The sequence below is a fragment of the Carcharhinus amblyrhynchos genome, chromosome 11, assembly GCF_965287045.1.
Source record: "Carcharhinus amblyrhynchos chromosome 11, sCarAmb.v2.hapA, whole genome shotgun sequence".
Lineage (NCBI taxonomy): Eukaryota > Metazoa > Chordata > Chondrichthyes > Carcharhiniformes > Carcharhinidae > Carcharhinus > Carcharhinus amblyrhynchos.
Genome location: NC_137334.1, coordinates 49,672,775 through 49,694,126, shown reverse-complemented (window position 1 = coordinate 49,694,126; position 21,352 = coordinate 49,672,775). Strand labels below are relative to the sequence as shown.

At 43.2% G+C, this 21,352-nt stretch overlaps 1 protein-coding gene across 3 annotated transcripts in view; it reads left to right on the top strand.

Annotated features, from left to right (window-relative positions):
- kalrna (kalirin RhoGEF kinase a) overlaps positions 1–21,352 on the top strand; it is a 754,589-nt gene that overhangs the window by 346,988 nt on the left and 386,249 nt on the right. For all 3 annotated transcript variants that reach the window (XM_080199056.1, XM_080199055.1, XM_080199058.1), the window contains exons 4-5: positions 635–827; positions 3,873–4,385. In XM_080199056.1, the coding sequence (XP_080055182.1) occupies positions 635–827; positions 3,873–4,385 (706 nt within the window). The remainder of the gene's footprint in view (positions 1–634; positions 828–3,872; positions 4,386–21,352) is intronic.

The following is a 21,352-nucleotide window of genomic DNA, read 5'->3' as shown; positions in this document are numbered from 1 at the left end:
ATGTTAAATTGCCCCTTAGTGTCAGGGGGATTAGCAGGGTAAATATGTGGGGTTTTGAGGATAGGACCTGGGTGGGACTGTTGTCAGTGCAGGTTTGATGGGCCAAATGGCCTCCTTCTGTACTGTAGATTCTATAATATTATGACTTATATTATTGGAGCAAAAATCTAGGAATCATTTAACAACCAACTGAAAGTTGAAATTAGGGAATTCTAGGGTTATTATGAATGAGTGTACCAGATGTGCCAAATTACCTTCCCCATTCTTAATTATTTTTGGTCTAGTAATTGGGCCTGTAGTGTTTGAGCCTCACTTCCAGCCCTCACACCCTTCGAGTTGGACCAGTGTAATGCTAAATTTATCATTCTATTTATCTTTAGTACATGATATATTTAAATATTTATGTACATACACACCCACACGTGTATAAGTATGTGTATATATAAAATGTAAATATTATATAATACATTAACATACACTTTTTGACAGCATTATATTGTATGGTACGTGTAATGATTTTCCATTTGAGGTGGAAAATTGGATTGGGACAATTCATGTACTTTAATGTTTGCCGAATAATTTGAAATATATGTACGTATATCATTTCAGTATTGGCTTTTTTATATTTTAACAGTGAAGATGTGAGTAAAAGAGGATTCACTGTTATCATCGACATGAGAGGTTCCAAGTGGGATTTGATCAAACCTCTACTTAAAACTCTCCAGGAGTCTTTCCCTGCTGATATCCATGTTGCACTGATTATCAAACCAGATAACTTCTGGCAGAAGCAAAAAACCAACTTTGGGAGTTCAAAATTTATATTTGAGGTAAGTGTTACGTTTGCTCTAGCAAATGAATGATAAAATTCTTGATTGTTGCTGGTTATTTTTGTAACAAGCATGGCAATATAAAAAGAATATTTCATTAAAAATGAGGGGGAATACAATGTAGAGGAGCCTATGGGCAAATAAAGACTTCAGAATAATATGCCATGAATAACTGCTACTGCAGTTTCCTCTCATACTCTAGAAACATACAGGTTAGATGCATTGGCCATGCTAAATTCTCCCTTAGTGTGCCCAAACAGGTGCCAGAGTCTGGCGACTAGGGGATTTTCACAGTAACTCCATTGTAATGTTAATGTATGCCTACTTGTGACACTAATAAATAAACTTATAAATAATTTTACCTGGATGGACTAAGAAAGAAGCTATCATATTGTCCAGGTAGAGACGATGGATAACTGCGACTAGAAGAGACTCAAACTTCATTCCAGTTTGTTCCTAGCAGGAAGCGAGCTGATGGGATAAATGTAGTCCATTAGATAAAATAGGCCAGGCTTTATTTCTGGAGCTGCAGGTCAGATTTTTAATCACACTACTACTGTGGGCATTGAGGTTTATGGGTGTATACTTGGAATATGTAAGCTGTGGGGTGACACAGTGGCACAAGTTGTTGCAATGCCAGGGATCTGGGTTCAAGTCAGGCCTTGGGTGACTGTGTGGAGTTTGTACGTTCTTCCCGTGTCTGCATGGATTTTGTCCGGGTGCTCCGGTTCCTCTCACAGCCCAAAGATGTGCACGTTTGGTGGATTAGTCATGCTAAATTGCCACTTAGTGTCTAAAGAAATGTAGGTTAGGAAGATCAGTGGGGGAAATTGTGGGGGTCACTGGGAGAGGGCTTGAGTGGGATGCTCTGTTGGAAGTTGGTGTAGACTCGGTGGGTGAGATTTTACGGCCTTGCTTGTCGTGAAACCGTAAAATCCTGCCCAAAGTCAACAGACCTTCCCATTGTCCACCCCTTGTGGCTAGCGCCAGATGGTTTGCGATTTTCTCTTTCTGTTGGTGCAAACCACATCACGTCCAGAAATGGAGCAAGGCTGATTAGCATAATTTCAATCTCATTAGTGATTTTGGCATGTGATCACTTCCCCTCCTGAAATATACTCAGCCTCCTAACAGGAATCAAACAGACACAAGTCACTACTGGTCCCTTGAAGTGTGGACCAGATGCCATGGATTGCAAGGGTGAGCAAGGAGCTGAATGCTGCTCAGCTCTAACCTCCAGAGTGCAAAAGGACTGCTGGTATGGTACAGGGGTGGGGGTGTCTTCAAGGATGCAGGGGCTTGGGGGGCTAGGCAAGACTGGAGATCCGCAGGTCGGGGCCCACCTGGGTTGGGGCTCTTGTGGCAAGTATTCTCACTGGCTGCTGAGAAGTCTTTGGGGGACTGCCCATGATGCCAATTGCAAAGTCTGCTAATGTTGCATGGTTACGCTGCTCTCCGTCTGCTCAAAGGGCTCGGTGGTTTCTTTTAGACATTCCATCCCAAGACACCACTAACTGTTACAAGCACTACGTCTGGCAGCTGTTGCCTCAATCAAGGGAGCTTGTCAGCACAGCTCTTCACACTGCATAAACTCTGAAGTGTTTCCTGCAATGAGCACTATAATGTCTAGTCACATGGAAGTTAGGAGAGTTCTTTATTCTGTCCGAACTGCATGCCATTACTGGAGGCTAGTTTGCACCAGACATCCAGATGACTAAACAGAAATCAAACTGCAAATGTTCCTCAATGAGGGCTTTCTCACAGCCACCCTTATTGTCTACATGAGCACCACAGAACTCAGCCCAAGCTGCCACCAGCTGCTACCAATGGCCAGGGGTGTCAATGGTCTGCAACTGGATGGGAGGGACTCCTATGACTGAAATGTTCCAGCACAAGGGGCTGGCTGTATGTCAGAGCGAGAAGGTGGGACAGACATCCTCAGGGTCAGGGAGGGGTCTAACATCTGACTCCCCACTGGGCTACAAGTCACAGTTCATGCACTGACTGCCCGGGTGCATTGAGAATGATATTATGACAGCTTCATCCTGAGTCTTTCAGATCCCTAGGGTCTTCAAGGGATGGCTTGTAGGGAACAAGGACAACCTACTGAAGGCATGGCTGATGACTTTAGTGTGGAAGGCTGAGGTGGAGACCGGCTACAATAAGCCTTTTTAAATTCTTGATACTGTTGCTAGGCAGATCCTTGATATTGAATGCAACTGGTGGCCATTCACTGGGACTTCATTTATGCCCCACACACATAGGCACAGTGTAACACCGTGGTCACTGGGCTATGGGTGTATGCTTGCAATGAGTAATTCTGCAAAAAAATGTAAAAATGTGTAAAGATTTTCTCCAGTGCTGTTTTTCACTGGCTCTTTAGAATAGAACAATCTCTTAAACTGCAGTGAAATAAATGAAATAAAGTGGATAATCATAGAAATCATAGAAATCCTACAGTGCAGAAAGATGCCATTTGGCGCATCGAGTCTGCACCGACCACAATCCTACCCAGGCCCTACCCCCATATCCCTTGATATTGACCCACTAATCCCTGTAACCTACACATCTCAGGACATTAAGGGGCAATTTTTGCACCTAATCTGCAGTAGTAATCTTGCTTGTGGAATTGTTGATAAGGTCCCCTGAGGAATTCCCCTACCCTTTGAATTATGCCATGGGACCTTTTACATCCAAAAGGATAGAGGGCGCAGTGGGGTCTGACTGTGTAACTGTGACATTTCAGCACCCATGACAGTACAGTATTTACTCAGTACTGCACTGGAGTTTCAATTATGTGTTCAAGTGGTGGGGCTTCAGAGTTCAGACCACAATCAAGGCTGACAGTTCAATAATAACAAAATATTGAGTCAAACTAAAGTAAAAAGGAGAAGCAATGGCAATACGTCAGAACGGTGGCAAGTCTACTTTTTTGCATCTGCCAGTAATCTGGTGGAGTATAACTATTCCAGTCCCTAGAATGTAAAATTTTTCAGTATTATTGCCAAAAGACTGACTTTGTTACATTGAAATGTCTTTTTTCAGACAAGTATGGTATCTGTGGAAGGACTTTCAAAGTTGGTGGATCCTTCCCAGTTGACTGAAGAATTTGATGGTACACTAGAATATAATCATGATGAATGGATTGAGCTTCGCCTGGCCCTGGAAGAATTCATTAGCAGTGCTGTGCATCTGTTGTCCAGACTAGAAGACCTGCAGGAAATGTTGGCTAGGAAGGAGTTTCCCTTGGATGTTGAAGGTTCTAGAAAATTAATTGATGAACATACGCAACTGAAGAAAAAGGTCATCAAAGCCCCTGTGGAGGAACTGGACCATGAGGGACAAAGGTTGCTGCAGTGTATAAGGTGCAGTGATGGCTTTTCTGGAAAGAACTGCATATCTGGCAGTGCAGATTTTCAAAGCGTTGTGCCAAAGATCACCAGTCTACTGGATAAACTACACTCAACCAGACAGCACTTGCATCAGATGTGGCATGTTAGGAAGCTGAAGCTAGATCAATGTTTCCAACTTCGTCTCTTTGAGCAAGATGCAGAGAAGGTAAGGCTTTATCTGCAAAGATGTGTTTACTATAAGTTTATGATGAATTTACTTGACCTTCCACCTCTCTTTTTTATCCACTATCTAACACAATTCTCCATCTTCCTTCTAATGTGGCAGCAAAGGACTCCCAGGAATCATATATATTTGATTTTCTGATCTGAATGTACAGCGAATGATAGTTTACAATATGTTTTAACATAAATTAAAATGGGATTGTATTTCCATTCCCTTTTCAAGCTTTACTCAACACTGTTTGGAAATTTCATTAACCCAAGAATTTCCACTTGGAAGTTGAATTATCAGTTTCCAAAATGCTTTGCTTATTTAAAGAAAATCCATCAGGTTTGTGATATATATGTTTTATATGGCTGGGGAAGAAGTTATGGTTCAACGTTGAGGTTAACTATCTCCAATAGCTTCAGCTGACAAAGTGTAAATAGCTGTGATATCACCTGGAATGAATCTCTCAGCACAGGAGTTCAGTGTGTGGGCAACGGTCTGACTTGGATGACCATAGTCACAATTTGAGCTATTCCTCATGTTCCACTTGTCAAACAAGTGGCCATATCTTCCCTGGCCCATCCTCAAGTGTTTGAGAGTTGTCCAGATTTCTCACGGAAGGTTAAGACCTGGAATTTCACCACCATGATGCAGTTGTTCAAGCTTACAGTCAACCAGGAGGTGGGCCATCAAGATGTGCAGCTGCTGCCAGTTTTAGGTTGATATTCTATAGCATTTCAAAGAACGAGAAGCTGTTCTCATTGAAACTCAAAAAGTTCTGACATGATGCAAAAGGGTAAATGTAACTAGGTGTGGAGTGTGTTCCAGAAGAAACTACGGGATTTTGTTTTTAAGGACTCGTGTCAGTGAGAATGCTTTGTTAGCTGTCAGCAGATAGTTTTCTTCAAGGAGAATGCGTTCCTTGAGGAGGATGTTTTCCCTGAGGACATCAGGAAGATCAATTTGTCTTGCTTTCCCCACAGTACTCATTATGATGAATCAATTTACTGTACTCTACTCAATCAGCTAGCTCAAGGTGTTTTAAGAACATAAGAACATAAGAAATAGGAGCAGGAGTAGGCCAACTAGCCCTTCAAGCCTGCCCCGCCATTCAGTAAGATCATGGCTGATCTGTCGTGGCTCAGTTCCACATTCCCGCCCTCTCCCCATAACCCTTAATCCCCTCTCTCATCAAAAACCCATCAACCCGCGTCTTAAAAATATTTAGCGAGGCAGCCTCCACCACTTCAACGGGCAGAGAATTCCAGAGATTCACCACCCTTTGAGTGAAGAAGTTCCTCCTCAACTCTGTTCTAAACCGCCCCCCCTTTATCTTGAGGCTGTGCCCCCTAGTCCTACTGTCCTTTCTGAGCGGGAAGAGTCTCTCCACCTCAATCCTATCCATCCCGTTCATCATCTTATACGTCTCAATGAGATCTCCCCTCATTCTTCTAAACTCTAACGAGTACAAGCCTAATCTATTCAGCCTCTCCTCATAGCTCAACCCCCTCAACTCCGGCATCAGCCTAGTAAACCTCCTCTGCACTCCCTCCAAGGCTAAAATATCCTTGCGTAAGTACGGCGCCCAAAACTGCACACAGTACTCCAGCTGCGGCCTCACCAATGCCCTATACAGCTGCAGCAAGACCTCCCTACTTTTATATTCAATCCCCCTCGCGATGAAGGCCAGCATCCCATTCGCCTTCCTGACCACCTGCTGCACCTGCAAGCTGGGTTTTTGCGACTTATGCACAAGGACCCCGAGGTCCCTCTGCACCATCGCCTGCTGCAGTTTTTCTCCATGTAAGTAATATTCCTTCCTACCATTATTCCTACCAAAGTGGACCACCTCGCACTTGCCAACATTAAATTCCATTTGCCATTTCCTGGCCCATTCGCCCAGCCTATCTAGATCCTTCTGTAGACTCTCCCCACCCTCCGCACAATTTGCCTTTCCACCAATTTTGGTGTCATCAGCAAATTTCGACACCCTACACTCGGTTCCCTCCTCCAGATCATCTATATAAATGGTAAATAGCTGAGGCCCCAGCACCGACCCCTGGGGCACTCCACTAGTCACCATCCGCCAATCCGAATAGCACCCATTGACCCCCACTCTCTGCCTCCTATTTGACAACCAGTCCTCTATCCACGCTAACACCCTACCCCCAACTCCATGCCCCCTGACCTTCTATAATAACCTCTTGTGAGGTACCTTGTAAAATGCCTTCTGAAAATCCAGAAAGACCACATCCACCGGCTCTCCTCTATCCACCGCCCTAGACACATCCTCATAGAACTCCAGTAAATTTGTCAGACACGACTTCCCTTTAAGGAAACCATGCTGCGTCTGCTCTATCAAGCAGTTCCCCTCAAGATGTCTTGCTATTTCCTCCTTGATGACGGATTCTAACATTTTACCTACAACAGACGTTAAACTAACAGGCCTATAATTCCCCGCCTTTTGCCTGGCACCCTTCTTAAACAACGGCGTAACATTAGCCGTTTTCCAATCTTCCGGCACTTCACCGGAATCCAGTGACGTCTGGAAAATAACCACCAAGGCATCCACTATCACCTCCGCCATTTCTTTCAGGACCCTCGGATGCATTCCATCTGGTCCTGGGGACTTGTCCACAATCAGCCCCTCCAGTCTGTCGAGCAGTTTTCTTATTATCTTCAAACAATGCCCCCATTGTTTCACACCAACCTCCTGACTGCAAACAGCTTTTGAAAAACTCTTTTGAAAAAGAGCTTCTACAGCTGTCACAGGTTGCTGGGCTCAGCTTTCTCTAAAGAGAAGCCCCTACAATAAGACTGCTGTCAATTCCAGAACATGCCTAGATAGGAAGGTGCATCCTGTCTTTGAGTAACACTAGTTACAGACTGAATGACTTATCCTCATCACACAACCAGCCTGTTTTGGCTTTCTGGGCCACTTTTACATGTAGTCACAATTTAAAACAATTGCCTTGTTTATTTTCTTGCTGCACACAATTGTTTTACATTTTCATAAAGGCTGTTGGGGATTGAGAACAATATTTAAAAAGTAACCTAGAGATTTGAGGAGTGGATCAGAGCAAAATAGATGTCGGAGAAATTCTAAATCATTCTATATGTAATGTTTTTGTTGCTCAATTAAAGTGTTTAAAGCAGGCTGCTTTTTTTAAAAAAATCATTCGTAAGGTGTGGACCTTTCTGGCATTTATTGCTCATTCTTAATTGCTCTGAGGAGGTGACGGTTTCTTGAGCAGCATTGCAGTGCTGTTGATGAAACCAAGTAGTTTTTTCAGAAAATCTCAGAGGTAACCACCTTGGTTAAATCAGATATGGGCCACATATGGTATAGGTAACAGGTTTCCTTCCTTAAAGCACATTAGTAAACCAGTGGGTTTTATGTTCAGTCTGATTGTTTCATGGTCTTTTCTGCTTTGACTTAAGCCATACTTTTTATTTGCAATTTTTTTTAACCAAATTAAAAATCCAAATTTATTGATTATTAATACAGCAGCACAATCAATATATAGTCAGTAATGCTATATAAATGTTGGGTCCCCTTCAAGATGCTTATTGAGTGTCATTAGTTTTTCTTGAGTATGATGCACATATTCACCATTACCTCAACCCCATATCCCTGGATTCAAAGATGGCTGTGAATAGATATTAAATTAAAAAGCCATTAAGCTTTAGTTCCATTATCGTATGTTTCTATCCTGGATTGCTCACGTGACACAACTCAACAATAGTTCTCAAAGAATTTCCATGATCCTCAGCAATAATTGCATCTTCAATATTTTTCATTAATGTTATAAGTAGTCAGAGCTGAAAGTTAAATATAAGACCAATCATTTTGGTCCAGTTTTCCAGCTAAAAGCTCCAAGTTCCCCTGGTTTAGCTGACAATGAGAAGTATTCACTTTCTTAATTATAATTTTGAGGAGCAAATGAAGGGCTCAGCCACAGGCATTCACAGATCCCAATAAAATAATTGATGGGATTCTCCTAAAATAACTCTTAAGTGACGAATTCACATAAAAATGACCAAAGAGATTTTCAAAATGAATCTCCCACATTCTGCGTGCTGCAGAGTGCACTAGCATGACTGTCATTAAAAATCTGTGGGCAGGGCCTATTCCTACTAGAGAGGCCGGCAGTATAGCACTGAGCGGTCCACTGTGCATGCGCCGATCTGTCTGTGCCAAGATCAATGTACGCACAGTAGCCCCATACTGCCCATCTTCTGATCATTGGCCAGCACAGCGACCGACCGCCCCCCCCCCCCCACCCCCCCCCACCCCCCCCACCAACACTGCCTCCCCCCCACCCCCGCTCCACACACACACACACACACAAACAACCCAATCACTGGTCTTCTGGACGTCTCCGGGCCAGTTTTAAACCACCCCTCCCACTGGCCCATCTTGACACCCCCCCCCAATCTCTCCCCATCTCCCCCCACCCCAATCAATGGCCTCATTCCCTCTGTCACTGCAGAGTGCAGAGTGGCAGCATGACCCTCCCAACCCCCACCGATCATCCCCCAGAGGCTCTGCCCCCTCTGTGCCACTTAGTACATAAGAACATAAGAAATAGGAGCAGGAGTAGGCCATTTAGCCCTTCGAGCCTGCCCCGCCATTCAATAAGATCATGGCTGATCTGTCGTGGCTCAGTTCCACTTTCCCGCCCTCCCCCCATAACCCTTAATCCCCTCTCTCATCAAAAACCCATCAACCCGCGTCTTAAAAATATTTAGCGAGGTAGCCTCCACCACTTCAACGGGCAGAGAATTCCAGAGATTCACCACCCTTTGAGTGAAGAAGTTCCTCCTCAACTCCGTTCTAAACTGCCCCCCCTTTATCTTGAGGCTGTGCCCCCTAGTCCTACTATCCTTTCTGAGCGGGAAGAGTCTCTCCACCTCTATCCTATCCATCCCATTCATCATCTTATATGTCTCAATGAGATCTCCCCTCATTCTTCTAAACTCTAACGAGTACAAGCCTAATTTATTCAGCTTCTCCTCATAGCTCAACCCCCTCAACTCCAGCATCAGCCTAGTAAACCTCCTCTGCACTCCCTCCAAGGCCAAAATATCCTTGCGTAAGTACGGCGCCCAAAACTGCACACAGTACTCCAGCTGTGGCCTCACCAATGCCCTATACAGCCGCAGCAAGACCTCCCTACTTTTATATTCAATCCCCCTCGCTATGAAGGCCAGCATCCCATTCGCCTTCCTGACCACCTGCTGCACCTGCAAGCTGGGTTTTTGCGACTTATGCACAAGGACCCCGAGGTCCCTCTGCACCGTCGCCTGCTGCAGTTTTTCGCCACGTAAGTAATAATCCTTCCGACCATTATTCCTACCAAAGTGGACCACCTCACACTTGCCAACATTAATTTCCATTTGCCATTTCCTCGCCCATTCGCCCAGCCTATCTAGATCCTTCTGCAGACTCTCCACACCCTCCGCACAATTTGCCGTTCCACCAATCTTGGTGTCATCAGCAAATTTCAACACCCTACACTTGGTTCCCTCCTCCAGATCATCTATATAAATGGTACTGCCAGTGTTATTTAAAAACCCAATTTTTGATATATGCTTTCCTCACTTTCTGCATTGAACTGTTTCTGTACTTCTACCTCCTTACATTTTTATATTTTTGAATAAACCTTGATATCACAAAGACATCCTGGGGTGAAACTGGTCCTCCTTCCTAGCAGCACAAAACAGCTTCATATCAAATTGGCAACGAATGTTTTACTGTGTCCAGTATTCTTTCCACTGAGGTTCACAGATCAGTTCAAATTCATTTTAGAAACTCATTTTCCTAAACTCTCTTGTCATTTTTACTTGATTTGGGATTAAAAATATTGGCAATCTTTTGCAAGTCAATGAAAAATAAAACCTGGCACAGTGTATAACAGGCTCCCAACTTGTTACAAATTTGTTTTCTGCTGCTTGCATGGGCTAATTTCCTCCCCATCTGTAGCTGGGAACCTTGGCAATTATTACTGCACTCCAAGCTGCAGCTAATAAACTCGGGAGCAGGAGATCCTTTCTCACAATGCTGCATGACTTGGGTTAGGAGAGCCAATGCAGGAGGCAACAAAATCTTGATGTTTAATGACATCTTCAGTTTATGCTTGCTACTATCAATATCCAAGAACCCATCTTTATAGATTACAACATTTCTGCCCATGTATGCCTTATCTTTGGTATCTTATTCTCACTGCAGGAATGGTGGCACAGGGCGACACGGTGGCACAGTGGTTAGCTCTGCTTCCTCACAGCGCCAGGGATCCGGGTTCGATTCCTGGCTCGGATCACTGTCTGTGTGGAGTCTGCACATTCTCCCTGTGTCTGCTTGGGTTTCCTCCGGGTCTCCCAGTTTCCTCCCACAATCTGAAAGACATGCTGGTTGGGTGCATTGGCCGTGCTAAACTCTCCTTCAGTGTACCTAAACAGGCTGTGGAGAGTGTGGTGACTCGGGGATTTTCACAGTAACTTCATTACAGTATTCATGTCTGCCTGCTTGCGACTAATTAATAAATGTTAAAAAAAAACTTACTTTAGGGACAATGACTGAGCTGTGCTACCAAGAGCAGACTGGTTCACAGACAATTTCAAGAAATTATTGGTTATTCCTGTGGTTGTAAAGGCCGCTAAGTATGAAGCTTCTGTGCAACGGGATCCTTCCAGCCCACCATGGGGGACAGTTGTTAACTAAGACAGTCTGCAGCTCAGTCTTGTATAAAGCATGTGATTGTTTCCCAGAGGCAACACTGGAATCACTTTCTCAGTGGAAAGGAGACACCAGCTGAAACATGCACAAGACCTTTACTGCCTATCAGGTTTCCCAGGAGTCCAGGACATTGTAGATGAAACCCATGTGGCTCTATCAGGACTTCACACAGCAGAGCAAAGGCATATGTCAGCAAGAAAGGGTATCACTCTGCAAATGAATCTTGATCTGCTTAATTGCCATTGATCCTTGGCTGAGGCTACTGTCGTCTGGGTTCTGCACAGTCTGTGGCCAAGTAAACCTGGGGAAGGGGTAGGTGGGGAGAGGTTTTCAAAAGACTATCCTGGCATAAAGCCACTGTTGCAGATTGGCCAATATTCATAGGTAACACCAGATTTTCATCCCATTTCTGTAGTAGACATTTGGTCCACATTATCAGTTTTATGGTTAGACAGTCAATTGAAAATCAACCTCATGGACTTTTATGTTTCATTGGATCTTAGTGCAAGCAGTCAATGTAACTCTGGAATTTCAGAATGCATCTTGCAGACATGTTTGAGCACAATGTCATCACATACACATCATTTATCACAATGATTTTCTAATCAAACTTATTACATAAAAGCAAAATACTGTGGATGTCAGAAATCTGAAATAAAAATAGAACATGTTGGATAAATCTCTGGAGACAGAACACAGTTAATATTTTGAGTCCATTAACCTGTAAAGGGGTCATTTAAACTCACTCCTCAAAGAGCAGCTAGTGCCGTAAACAAGGGGCTGTGTCCTCATTTGCTCCGATTCTCTTGGACTTTGATGCTGGATCCAGGGAATCATTGCACTGTCTGGATCTCATCCGACCTAAGTAAGGAAGGTCAGGTGAGACTGGCACTGAAGAAATGAAGCAAAGGTAAGTGGGTACAGAGTGGCAATCTGATGCTGACTGCCAGACCAAGAAAGGATTGTTTTTGGTCCTTAATCAGCTCACCTTTCTTTGACTACCTTTGTCAAAGGTATGAAAATGCCTTTGATGTTATTTAGACTAGATCTTTGGTATACAAAAAACTTTTGAAACAACCTTTAAAGGATAAAAAGCATCTATTTTGTTTGTCCTTTTAAAGTGCTGAAAAATTCTTTAGTTAAACAGAAAAACCTGCAGACATAATCTCCACTGTGTTTTCATTAATTTAAGGGAAAGGTTTCAGCTGGAAGCACAAAGAGCAAAATTCTTTATCAATTGATGTCAGAATGAAGTAGATTTTGGGAACACAAACTGCCAATCTACTTTACTCAGCATCCATCATTGTCCTTTAGTGTCCCAGGATGTATAGGTTAGAGGGATTAGCAGGGTAAATATGTGGGGTTACGGAGGTGAGGCATGGGTGGGGGATTGTTGTCAATGCAGAAGGGTTTCTATGATTTCTATGATAATCGCTCCTCCATGTGCTATAGCATTAGATCGCAATATCCGCACTAGTAGAATGTAAGCACAACCTCCTCTTTCTCATCTGCTGTTTTATTTCTGAAGGTATAGGTATTCCACTAACACAGCACACCATGAGAATTGTTGCGGGCAGGACATAAAATTTGATGAACCATTCAAAAGTCCATTGACCTTGGGTGGGAATCTCCAATCTTAGAGGAGCCATGATCAGAAAATCCTGCCCACTTTTTTATAAATATTATTTCTTAAAGTTTGAAATTAAGGAGAATGGATTTTTTTTATCAGTTAATCACAACAGCAATACTCAACTTCTGCTTCTGCAAACATAGTGGACACATTAGTGCCAGACTTTGTATGTCTGTATAGAGTAATTATTCCCATTAGCCCTCCCTAAGGGGGTCGATAGGGCTATCTGCCTACAAGCAGCAGGTAGCCAAACAAGGCAGTTAAATTACTAATTAAGGCCTATTATCAAAGACTGACTGAAATTTCCCAATTGGCCTCCAAGCCACCCAAAGCATCAGGGACTAGGTTAGTTGACTGGAAGCAAACTCCTTGTGGCACACCAGGATGAACAGTGGGAGTAGGTAAGTTTATCACTCAGGCAGGCTTTGAGACTCTCTCTGCCATTGTTCAATCCCTCTCCACAATGATAGCCCACCTGCTGTCTCCAACATTTTTAAATTTAAAAGTTTAAAGTGTTGGAGAGATAGCACCTCTAAATGGAAATGCACACTCTCTTATCTGAGCTATAGGCTGAATCTCTCTGATCTTGAGTGCTTCCTATTGACCCTCCAGCTTCAAGAAATCTCCTGCCATCCTTAAGGATTGCAAAACTACTTTCTGGACATAAATTGATCAAGTCAGGGACAATCACTGCAGGATGACTGTTTGTCACATGGTTTTGTAATCCTCATTTGACCCCAGCATTAAGGTTCATCCCAAAACCATTCCCTTCATGTTTTGATGCAAGATGCATACAAACAGGCCAGCATATGCTGCCGTGGACTGGAACAGAGGGACTGCAGTGTTTATGTACATAAGTCATTGAAGGTGGCAGGGTATATTGAGAGATAAGTTAATAAAGCGCATGGTATCCTGGGGGCATTGAGTACATGAGAAAGAAAATCATGTTAACTTTGTATATGACACTAGTTGGGCCTCATCTGGAGTAGTGTGTCCAGTCTGGGCATCATTCTTAAAGAACGATGTGAAGACATTTGGAGAAAGTACAGAAGACATAAAAATTCATAAGATAAACAACTGCAGCTATGAGGATAGATCAGAAAGATTGACTCAATTCTCCTTGAGAAAAATAATGATGAGAGGAGATTTAAGAGAGGTATTCAAGATCATGAGGGGTTTAGACAGGATAAATTGTGAGAAACCTTTCCTTCTCAAGTGTACATCAAGAACTAGAGGACACTGATTCAAAATAATGGGCAAAGGGAGTAGAAGTGATGGGGGAAAAGTCTTTTCACCCCGAGGGTGGTTGCAGTCTGGAATGAACTTTCTGAGAGGCTGGAGGAGGCAAATTCGATTGAGGTACTCAAAAGGGAACAGGATTGCTATCTGAAAGGAAAGAATGTGCAGGGGAATGGTAGTAAATAGCATGTTCTTTTAGAGAGCGAACACAGACTCAATGGGTTGAATGACCTCCTCCTGTGCTGTAAAGATTCTGTGAGGTATCTCAATCAAAAGAAAACATTTGCTGAATGTTTTCAATAATGTCTTGATTTTGTAATAGAATTCATCCCTATCTCATTTCACTTGATTGTAAGAAAATGTTGGGTCTGTAGTAGGGTTAGAATTGAAGAGTTGTTACTACGTCAGTGATTTTGCAGCAGCTAATTTAATTTACCTTAATATTAGTAAAAGTTGCATACTAGTTAGGTTTGAGTGGTTTGAGCTTTGGACTCCAATCCTCAGCAGTATTAATGTAGTCTTTCATCATTTGTGAGTGAATAAAATGAGCACTGCACATTAGAATGTGGGGGGATCAGCCAAGAGCTGCAGGAGATTGTGCAGACCTGCCACACTGTCACTGCATTATGCTGTCTGTAACACCAGTTGATGCTCTTACATGTATACATTTAAGAAACCACAGTGCTGTATTTCACAAGTCTGTCAGTAATCAAAATGCAGTCACATACGTAAGTGCCATCTGCCTCACACACAATACGGGAACCTCACTTTTGATCTAGCAATACTGTTACGGTGAAGAGTGTGTAAATTGTAATGTTATTATTCTCACTGAAGTAGAGAATGGAGAGAATGATCAATGCTTCTGTGGCTGGCCTCAGTATTTATTGTGATATTAACAAATACATGTGATTTATGATAGTGTACTTACGAAATCAAACTTTATTGTAATATATTTATTTAATGAGCAGTGTGACAATTTGTGAAAAGTGATCATATTTGCTTTTATATATTTTCTTTGGCAGTTTCTGCAATTCCCAGGGGTTTGCAGCGTCATAAGATAATATTGGAATTTCATTCTTAAATTTAAAAAAATGTATTATTAATGATACACAACATAGTATCCCCCAAGACTAATGCATCTTCTGAATAATAATGATGAATGGTTTATGGATTGTAAACTAGAGCTAGTTCATAAGTTCAAGCAAGTCTGATTTCCCAGAGGAGAGATGTTAAGGCCCAGCTGATTAAAGCAGCCAGCTGGAATTAGTTTTGTCTGTTGGTGTACATTCTTTGAAAAGGTAAATGTTTCAAATTGCACATAGATTTATTGTTGTGAGAGACAGATTGCTTCTCTAAAGAAATGCATTCATTTGTATGAAAAAAAGCAGGAAAATTGAACAGTTTTGCCCCCCCCCAATTCTCCATAACTCCACTAACGGCTGGAATGTTAGGTGTAATGTTGGCTGGTGTCAAACTTGTGCTCTCCTATGTTGATTTCTCTGCTGAAGACCAATGCATCATAGTTGAATTAGACAGCATGCAGCCTCCATACTCATAGTGCCAGTAATCTTGGATTCGAGGCTACAACTAAATATGAAAATGACAGACTTTGGCAACATCACTGCATTGTAAAGGAAGTTCAAAACAAGGACTTGCTCTCTTGCTACTGATTTTACATTAATATGGTCCCCACTTTGCAGCTGTGGATCAGAGAAGTTTTGTACAGAAGGAAGCCATTTTGGCCCATTGTGCTGAGGCTTGCCACACATTACAGCTATAAACGATAATCAAATGTGCCTGCTTTTTTCCTGTACCTTTAACATCTCTCATTGAGATTTCCAAACAAAGGCAATTGTTTTTAAAATTTTTAAAATTTATTATTAGTGTCATAAGTAGGCTTACATTAATACTGCAACACTTAATGAGGGGTAGGGGGGTGGGGACTAGGGGCTGATTCGCTGTCGGGTTGGGCAATCCTCAAAGAGATGAGTTGGAGGTTGACTGCTTGTAAAGCCTCCCTCAGGGATCTGCCACTGAGACCAACGTTTAAAAATAAAGATTATAACATGAAACATCTCTTCAGCCCTCAGTGCCCTCATCCTTCACACACAATCACCATGCCCTTCCCATGCCATTGATCTGTTATAGCCCCTATGCCAACCTATACATCTCCACCTACTCCCATGGCCCGCTATAGCCCCTTTGCCGATCAATGCCCTTTCACCTACCCCCCATGAGCATTTACAGCCCCTATGCCAACACAGGCTCCTATCCACAACCCTTTCCCCTAACACCGTCTTGCCAGCTCACCTCATACCTACCATAGGTATGCCCTAGGATTCATGCAGAGATGAAATAAATATAGTTCTATAAAATAACAAGTAAATATCTGGTGCAGACTTCACTAAATTGAAAAAATAAATTTTCATTCAGAAAAACCTACTTATCAAATTTAAATTCCTAATTCAGCAAGCATTGGGATTCATAGTCCTACATCAAACAGCACCTATAACTACTTGTGGCTGCCAATCAAGTTATGAAATATCAGGCATCGTACTGTGATAATCAATCCTTGTGATTTCAGTAATGTAGCACTAATGATGTATGTGTCTGTACCCACACACAAAGTGAAATAGCAAGCAATCACTTTTTTTTAAACACGTAAACATTTTTTCAAAGATTTAAATTACCTTTAAATGCCTGAACAGTTTGACAGCTCCATTTGACAAATGCTTCTGTCAATTTGGACAGTTCCTTTTTTTTTTAATTCATTCATGTCTTGTGGGTATCGTTGGCTAGGCCAGCATTTATTGCCCATCCCTAATGCCTTTGAGAACATAAGAACATAAGAAATAGGAGCAGGAGTAGGCCATCTAGCCTTTCGAGCCTGCTGCACCATTCAGTAAGATCATGGCTGATCTGAAGTGGATCAGTTCCACTTTCCCGCTTTCTCCCCATAACCCTTAATTCCCTTGTCTGTCAAAAACCTATCAACCCGTGACTTAAATATATTTAGCGAGGTAGCCTCCACCACTTCAATGGACAGAGAATTCCAGAGATTCACCACCCTTTGAGTGAAGAAGTTCCTCCTCAACTCCGATCTAAACTGCACCCCCCCCCCCCCCCTCTTATCTTGAGGTTGTGCCCTCTAGTCCTGCTATCCTTTCTAAGCGGGAAGAATCTCTCTACCTCTACCCTATCCATCCCTTTCATTATCTTATAGGTCTCTATAAATCCCCCCTCATCCTTCTAAACTCCAACGAGTACAGACCCAGTCTATTTAGTCTCTCTTCATAGCCCAACCCCCTCATCTCTGGTATCAGCCCAGTGAACCTCCTCTGCACTCCCTCCAAGGCCAAAATATCCTTGTGCAAGTACGGCGACCAAAACTGCACACAGTACTCCAGCTGCGGCCTCATCAGTGCCCTGTACAGTTGCAGCAAGACCTCCCTACTTTTTATATTCTATCCCCCTCACTATAAAGGCCAGCATCCCATTCGCCTTCTTGATCACCTGTTGAAACTGCAGACTGGGTTTTTGCAACTCATGCACAAGGACTTCCAGGTCCCTCTGCACCATAGCATGCTGCAGCTTTTCACCCTTTAAATAGTAATCCCTCCTACTATTATTTCTGCCAAAGTGGATAACCTCACACTTGCTGACATTATACTCCATATACCAGCTCCTCGCCCACTCGCTTAGCCTATCCAGATCCCTCTGCAGACTTTCCACACCCTCCACACAATTTGCTTTTCCACTCATCTTCGTGTCATCAGCAAATTTCGTTACCTTACACTCAGCCCCCTCCTCCAGATCATCTATATAAATGGTAAATAGCTGAGGCCCCAGCACCGATCCCTGTGGCACTCCTAGTCACCAACCGCCAATCAGAATAGCACCCATTGATACCAACTCTCTGCTTCCTATTAGACAACCAATCCTCTATCCACGCTAACACCTTACCCCCAACTCCGTGCACCCTAACCTTCTGTAGCAACCTTTTATGAGGCACCTTATCAAACGCCTTTTGAAAATCTAAAAACACCACATCCACCGGTTCCCCTCTGTCTACCGCACTAGTCACATCCTCATAGAAATCCAATAAATTTGTCAAACACGACTTCCCCTTAACGAATCCATGCTGCGTCTGCTCTATCAAACCATTCTTTTCTAGGTGCCTCGCTATTTCCTCTTTGATGACGGATTCAAGCATTTTTCCAACGACAGACGTTAAACTAACCGGCCTATAATTCCCTGCCTTTTGCCTGCTACCTTATTTAAACAGCGGCGTAACATTAGCCGTTTTCCAATCTTCTGGCACTTCCCTAGAATCCAGTGAATTTTGGGAAATTCCCAAAACTGGGGAACTTCCAGTTAGTGGTGATCTCACATGTCTGATGCCCTTCTAGGTGGTAGTTTTTGTGGGTTTGGAGGATGCTGCCTAAGAAACCTTGTTGAGTTTTTGCAGTGCATCTTGTAGACTGTGTATACTGCTGCCACTGTACATTGGTGGTAGAGGAAGCAAATGTTTGTTGATTGGGTGCCAATCAAGTATGATGCTTCGAGCTGGATGGTGTCAAGCTGTTTGAATATTATCGGAGCTACACTCATCCAGACAAGTGGCGAGTATTCCATCGCATTTCTGACTAGTGCCTTATAGATGGTTAACAAGTTTCAGGAGTTAGGAATTAAATTACTCGCCACAGGATTGCTAGCCTCTGAACTAGTCATGAAGCGGCAGTATTTATATGGCTGGACCAGTTCAGGATTTGGTCAATGGTAACCCCTGGGATGTTGATGGTGGAGGACTTAGCAATGGCAATGCCATTGAATGTCAGGGGTGATGGTTAGATTCTCTCTTGTTGAAGATTGTCATTCCATGGCACTTGGGTGGCACAAATGTTATTTGCCACTTGTCAGCCCAAGCCTGGATATTTTCCAAGTCTTGCTGCATTTGTACATGGACTGCTTCAGTATCTGATGGGCTGTGAATGGTGCTGAGCATTGTGTAATCATCAACAAACATTCCTATTTCTGATGTCATGATGAAAGGAAGATCATTGATAAAGCAGTTGAAGATGGTTAGGGTTAAGACACTATCCTGAGGAACTCCAGTCACGTTGTTCTAGAAATGAGATGGTTGACCTCCAACATCCATAACCATCTTCCTTTGAAGGAAAGACACCACCTGGCAGAGAGTTCTCCTCCCGATTCCCACGGACTCCAGTTTTGAGAGCACTCTTTGATGCCATACTCGGTAAGGTGATACCTTGATGTCAAATGAACAGCTGACACTCTGTTTCTCCTAAGACATCAACATCCCAACAGCACTATAAAACCCTACCTTTCAATCTAGTTTCTATGTCTCCTGATAATATCCTATTGACCAAAATCATGAAATAAAAGCTGTCAACAAAGGCCTTTCCACAATTACTTGATCCAACAATGTAAAGTATACAAGATGGAATTTTATGGAATTTTTCACCCTTTTGCATCCTTTGTGTGCCTTTATTGTGGTTATCTTTGCCTGTCCTATCCAGTGCTGTCCCATGTGGCCGCAGCATGGATGGTAAAAGACTGCCAATTTTCACTCGTCAGCAAAGCAGATGGTCTTGCAGGATGTCCTCAAGCAACTCCCGGCCTTGACGATACGTCTTCTGACTGCACTATCTCAGCATAGGTAGCAGTCTGAGCCACCTGGCAGTCAACAGCAAGGGTATATGTGTGGGAGCACAAACCTTGTCACAATGAGAATGGATTGCAGGTTAGTGCACTATAGAGCTCCTGGCACTCACCCAAGGTGGCATCTCGGCATTCCTGGTAATCTGCTGGGAGGACAGATTGCTGGACTTGTGTGAGACCCTGCAAGCCCCATTGAGCATCAGAATCAGTATCAATAGCCTAGATGGCAGCAGTCTGATTCTGCACCCCAGCAAGTATGGATCTCATAAGGGGAAGCAATGACCTAGTGGTATTATTGCTAGACTATTAATCCAGAAATTCAGCTAATAAAGTAAAGTTTATTTACTAGTGTCACAAGTAGGCTTACATTAACACAATTTTCACAGCAGTGAAGTTACTGTGAAAATTCCACAGTCGCCACACTCAGGCACCTGTTCACATACACTGAGGGAGAATTTAACATGGCCAATGCACTTCACCAGCATGTCTTTTGGACTGTGGGAGGAATCCGGAGCACCAGGAGGAAATCCACGCAGATATGAGGATAACATGCAGACTGTGTGCAGACAGTGACCCAAGCCGGGAATCAAACCCAGATCTCTGGTGTTGTGAGGCAGCAATGCTAACCACTGTGCCACCTCGCTGCCCACCACTAAAGTTCTGGAGATGTGGGTTCAAAATCCGCCTCAACTGATGGTGAACTTTGAATTCAATAAAAAATATCTGGAATTAAGAATCTACTGATGACCATTGAAACCATTGCTTGTTTGTCAGAAAAACCCATCTGATTTACTAATGTCCTTTAGGAAAGGAAATCTGCCATCCTTACCTGGTCTGGCCTACATGTGACTCCAGATCCACAGCAATGTGGTTGACTCTCAACTAATATCAATCAACTAGATCTGGGCAATAAATACGATGCCAGTGCCCCATGAATGAATTTTTAAAAATTATTTCCATTTGAGCATCTGCTGCAGCACTGAGACATTGAATGGCTTCTACCTATACTTCAATGGAATCTGAGACATTGCCCACTGGATGCTACATCACAGGCGGGTCCACAAATGCTACCATTGAGTTGACAATCATTTCACTGCTGGAAAAGAAGGGCTGCAAGCTCTGCCTGACACCGTGTTCCAGATTAAGTTAGACTCTTCCATGGTGCTTGATGATGCCAGCAGACCAAGTAGCAGGTCTGCCAATAAACCAAACATCGTGGTATGCATACTCATTGTTTCCCATCCCATTGATGTCCTCATCTTTGGGTGTGCTGCAGCAGAGCCCATCTATGGTCTCACTCTCTAGTGAACAGTTACAAAAATCATCATTCCACCATTTGCTGGAGTCACTCACACCCAGATGACTCTCAGATTCTACACCATTCTCTATACACAGTGTCAGTGTCTGAGCTGGTGGCTGCAACTGTCAGCTTAAGTGAACGTGGGCAAGATTTAGCAGGCCTGTTTACCCAGGGTGCAAATCCCGTTATGACCGCTAAATCTCACATGAGAGCCACAAAAGGGGATTTGTGACAGTGAGATCTCAATTTGAGATCTTCCCCACCCACCCCCATTGGTGATGTAATCAAGTTCACACTCAGAAACGTGTGCTGGCTTTGCACACAGCTGGGCACCCTGTTGAGCGTGCAGCCATTTAGCAGCATGTTCAGTGCTA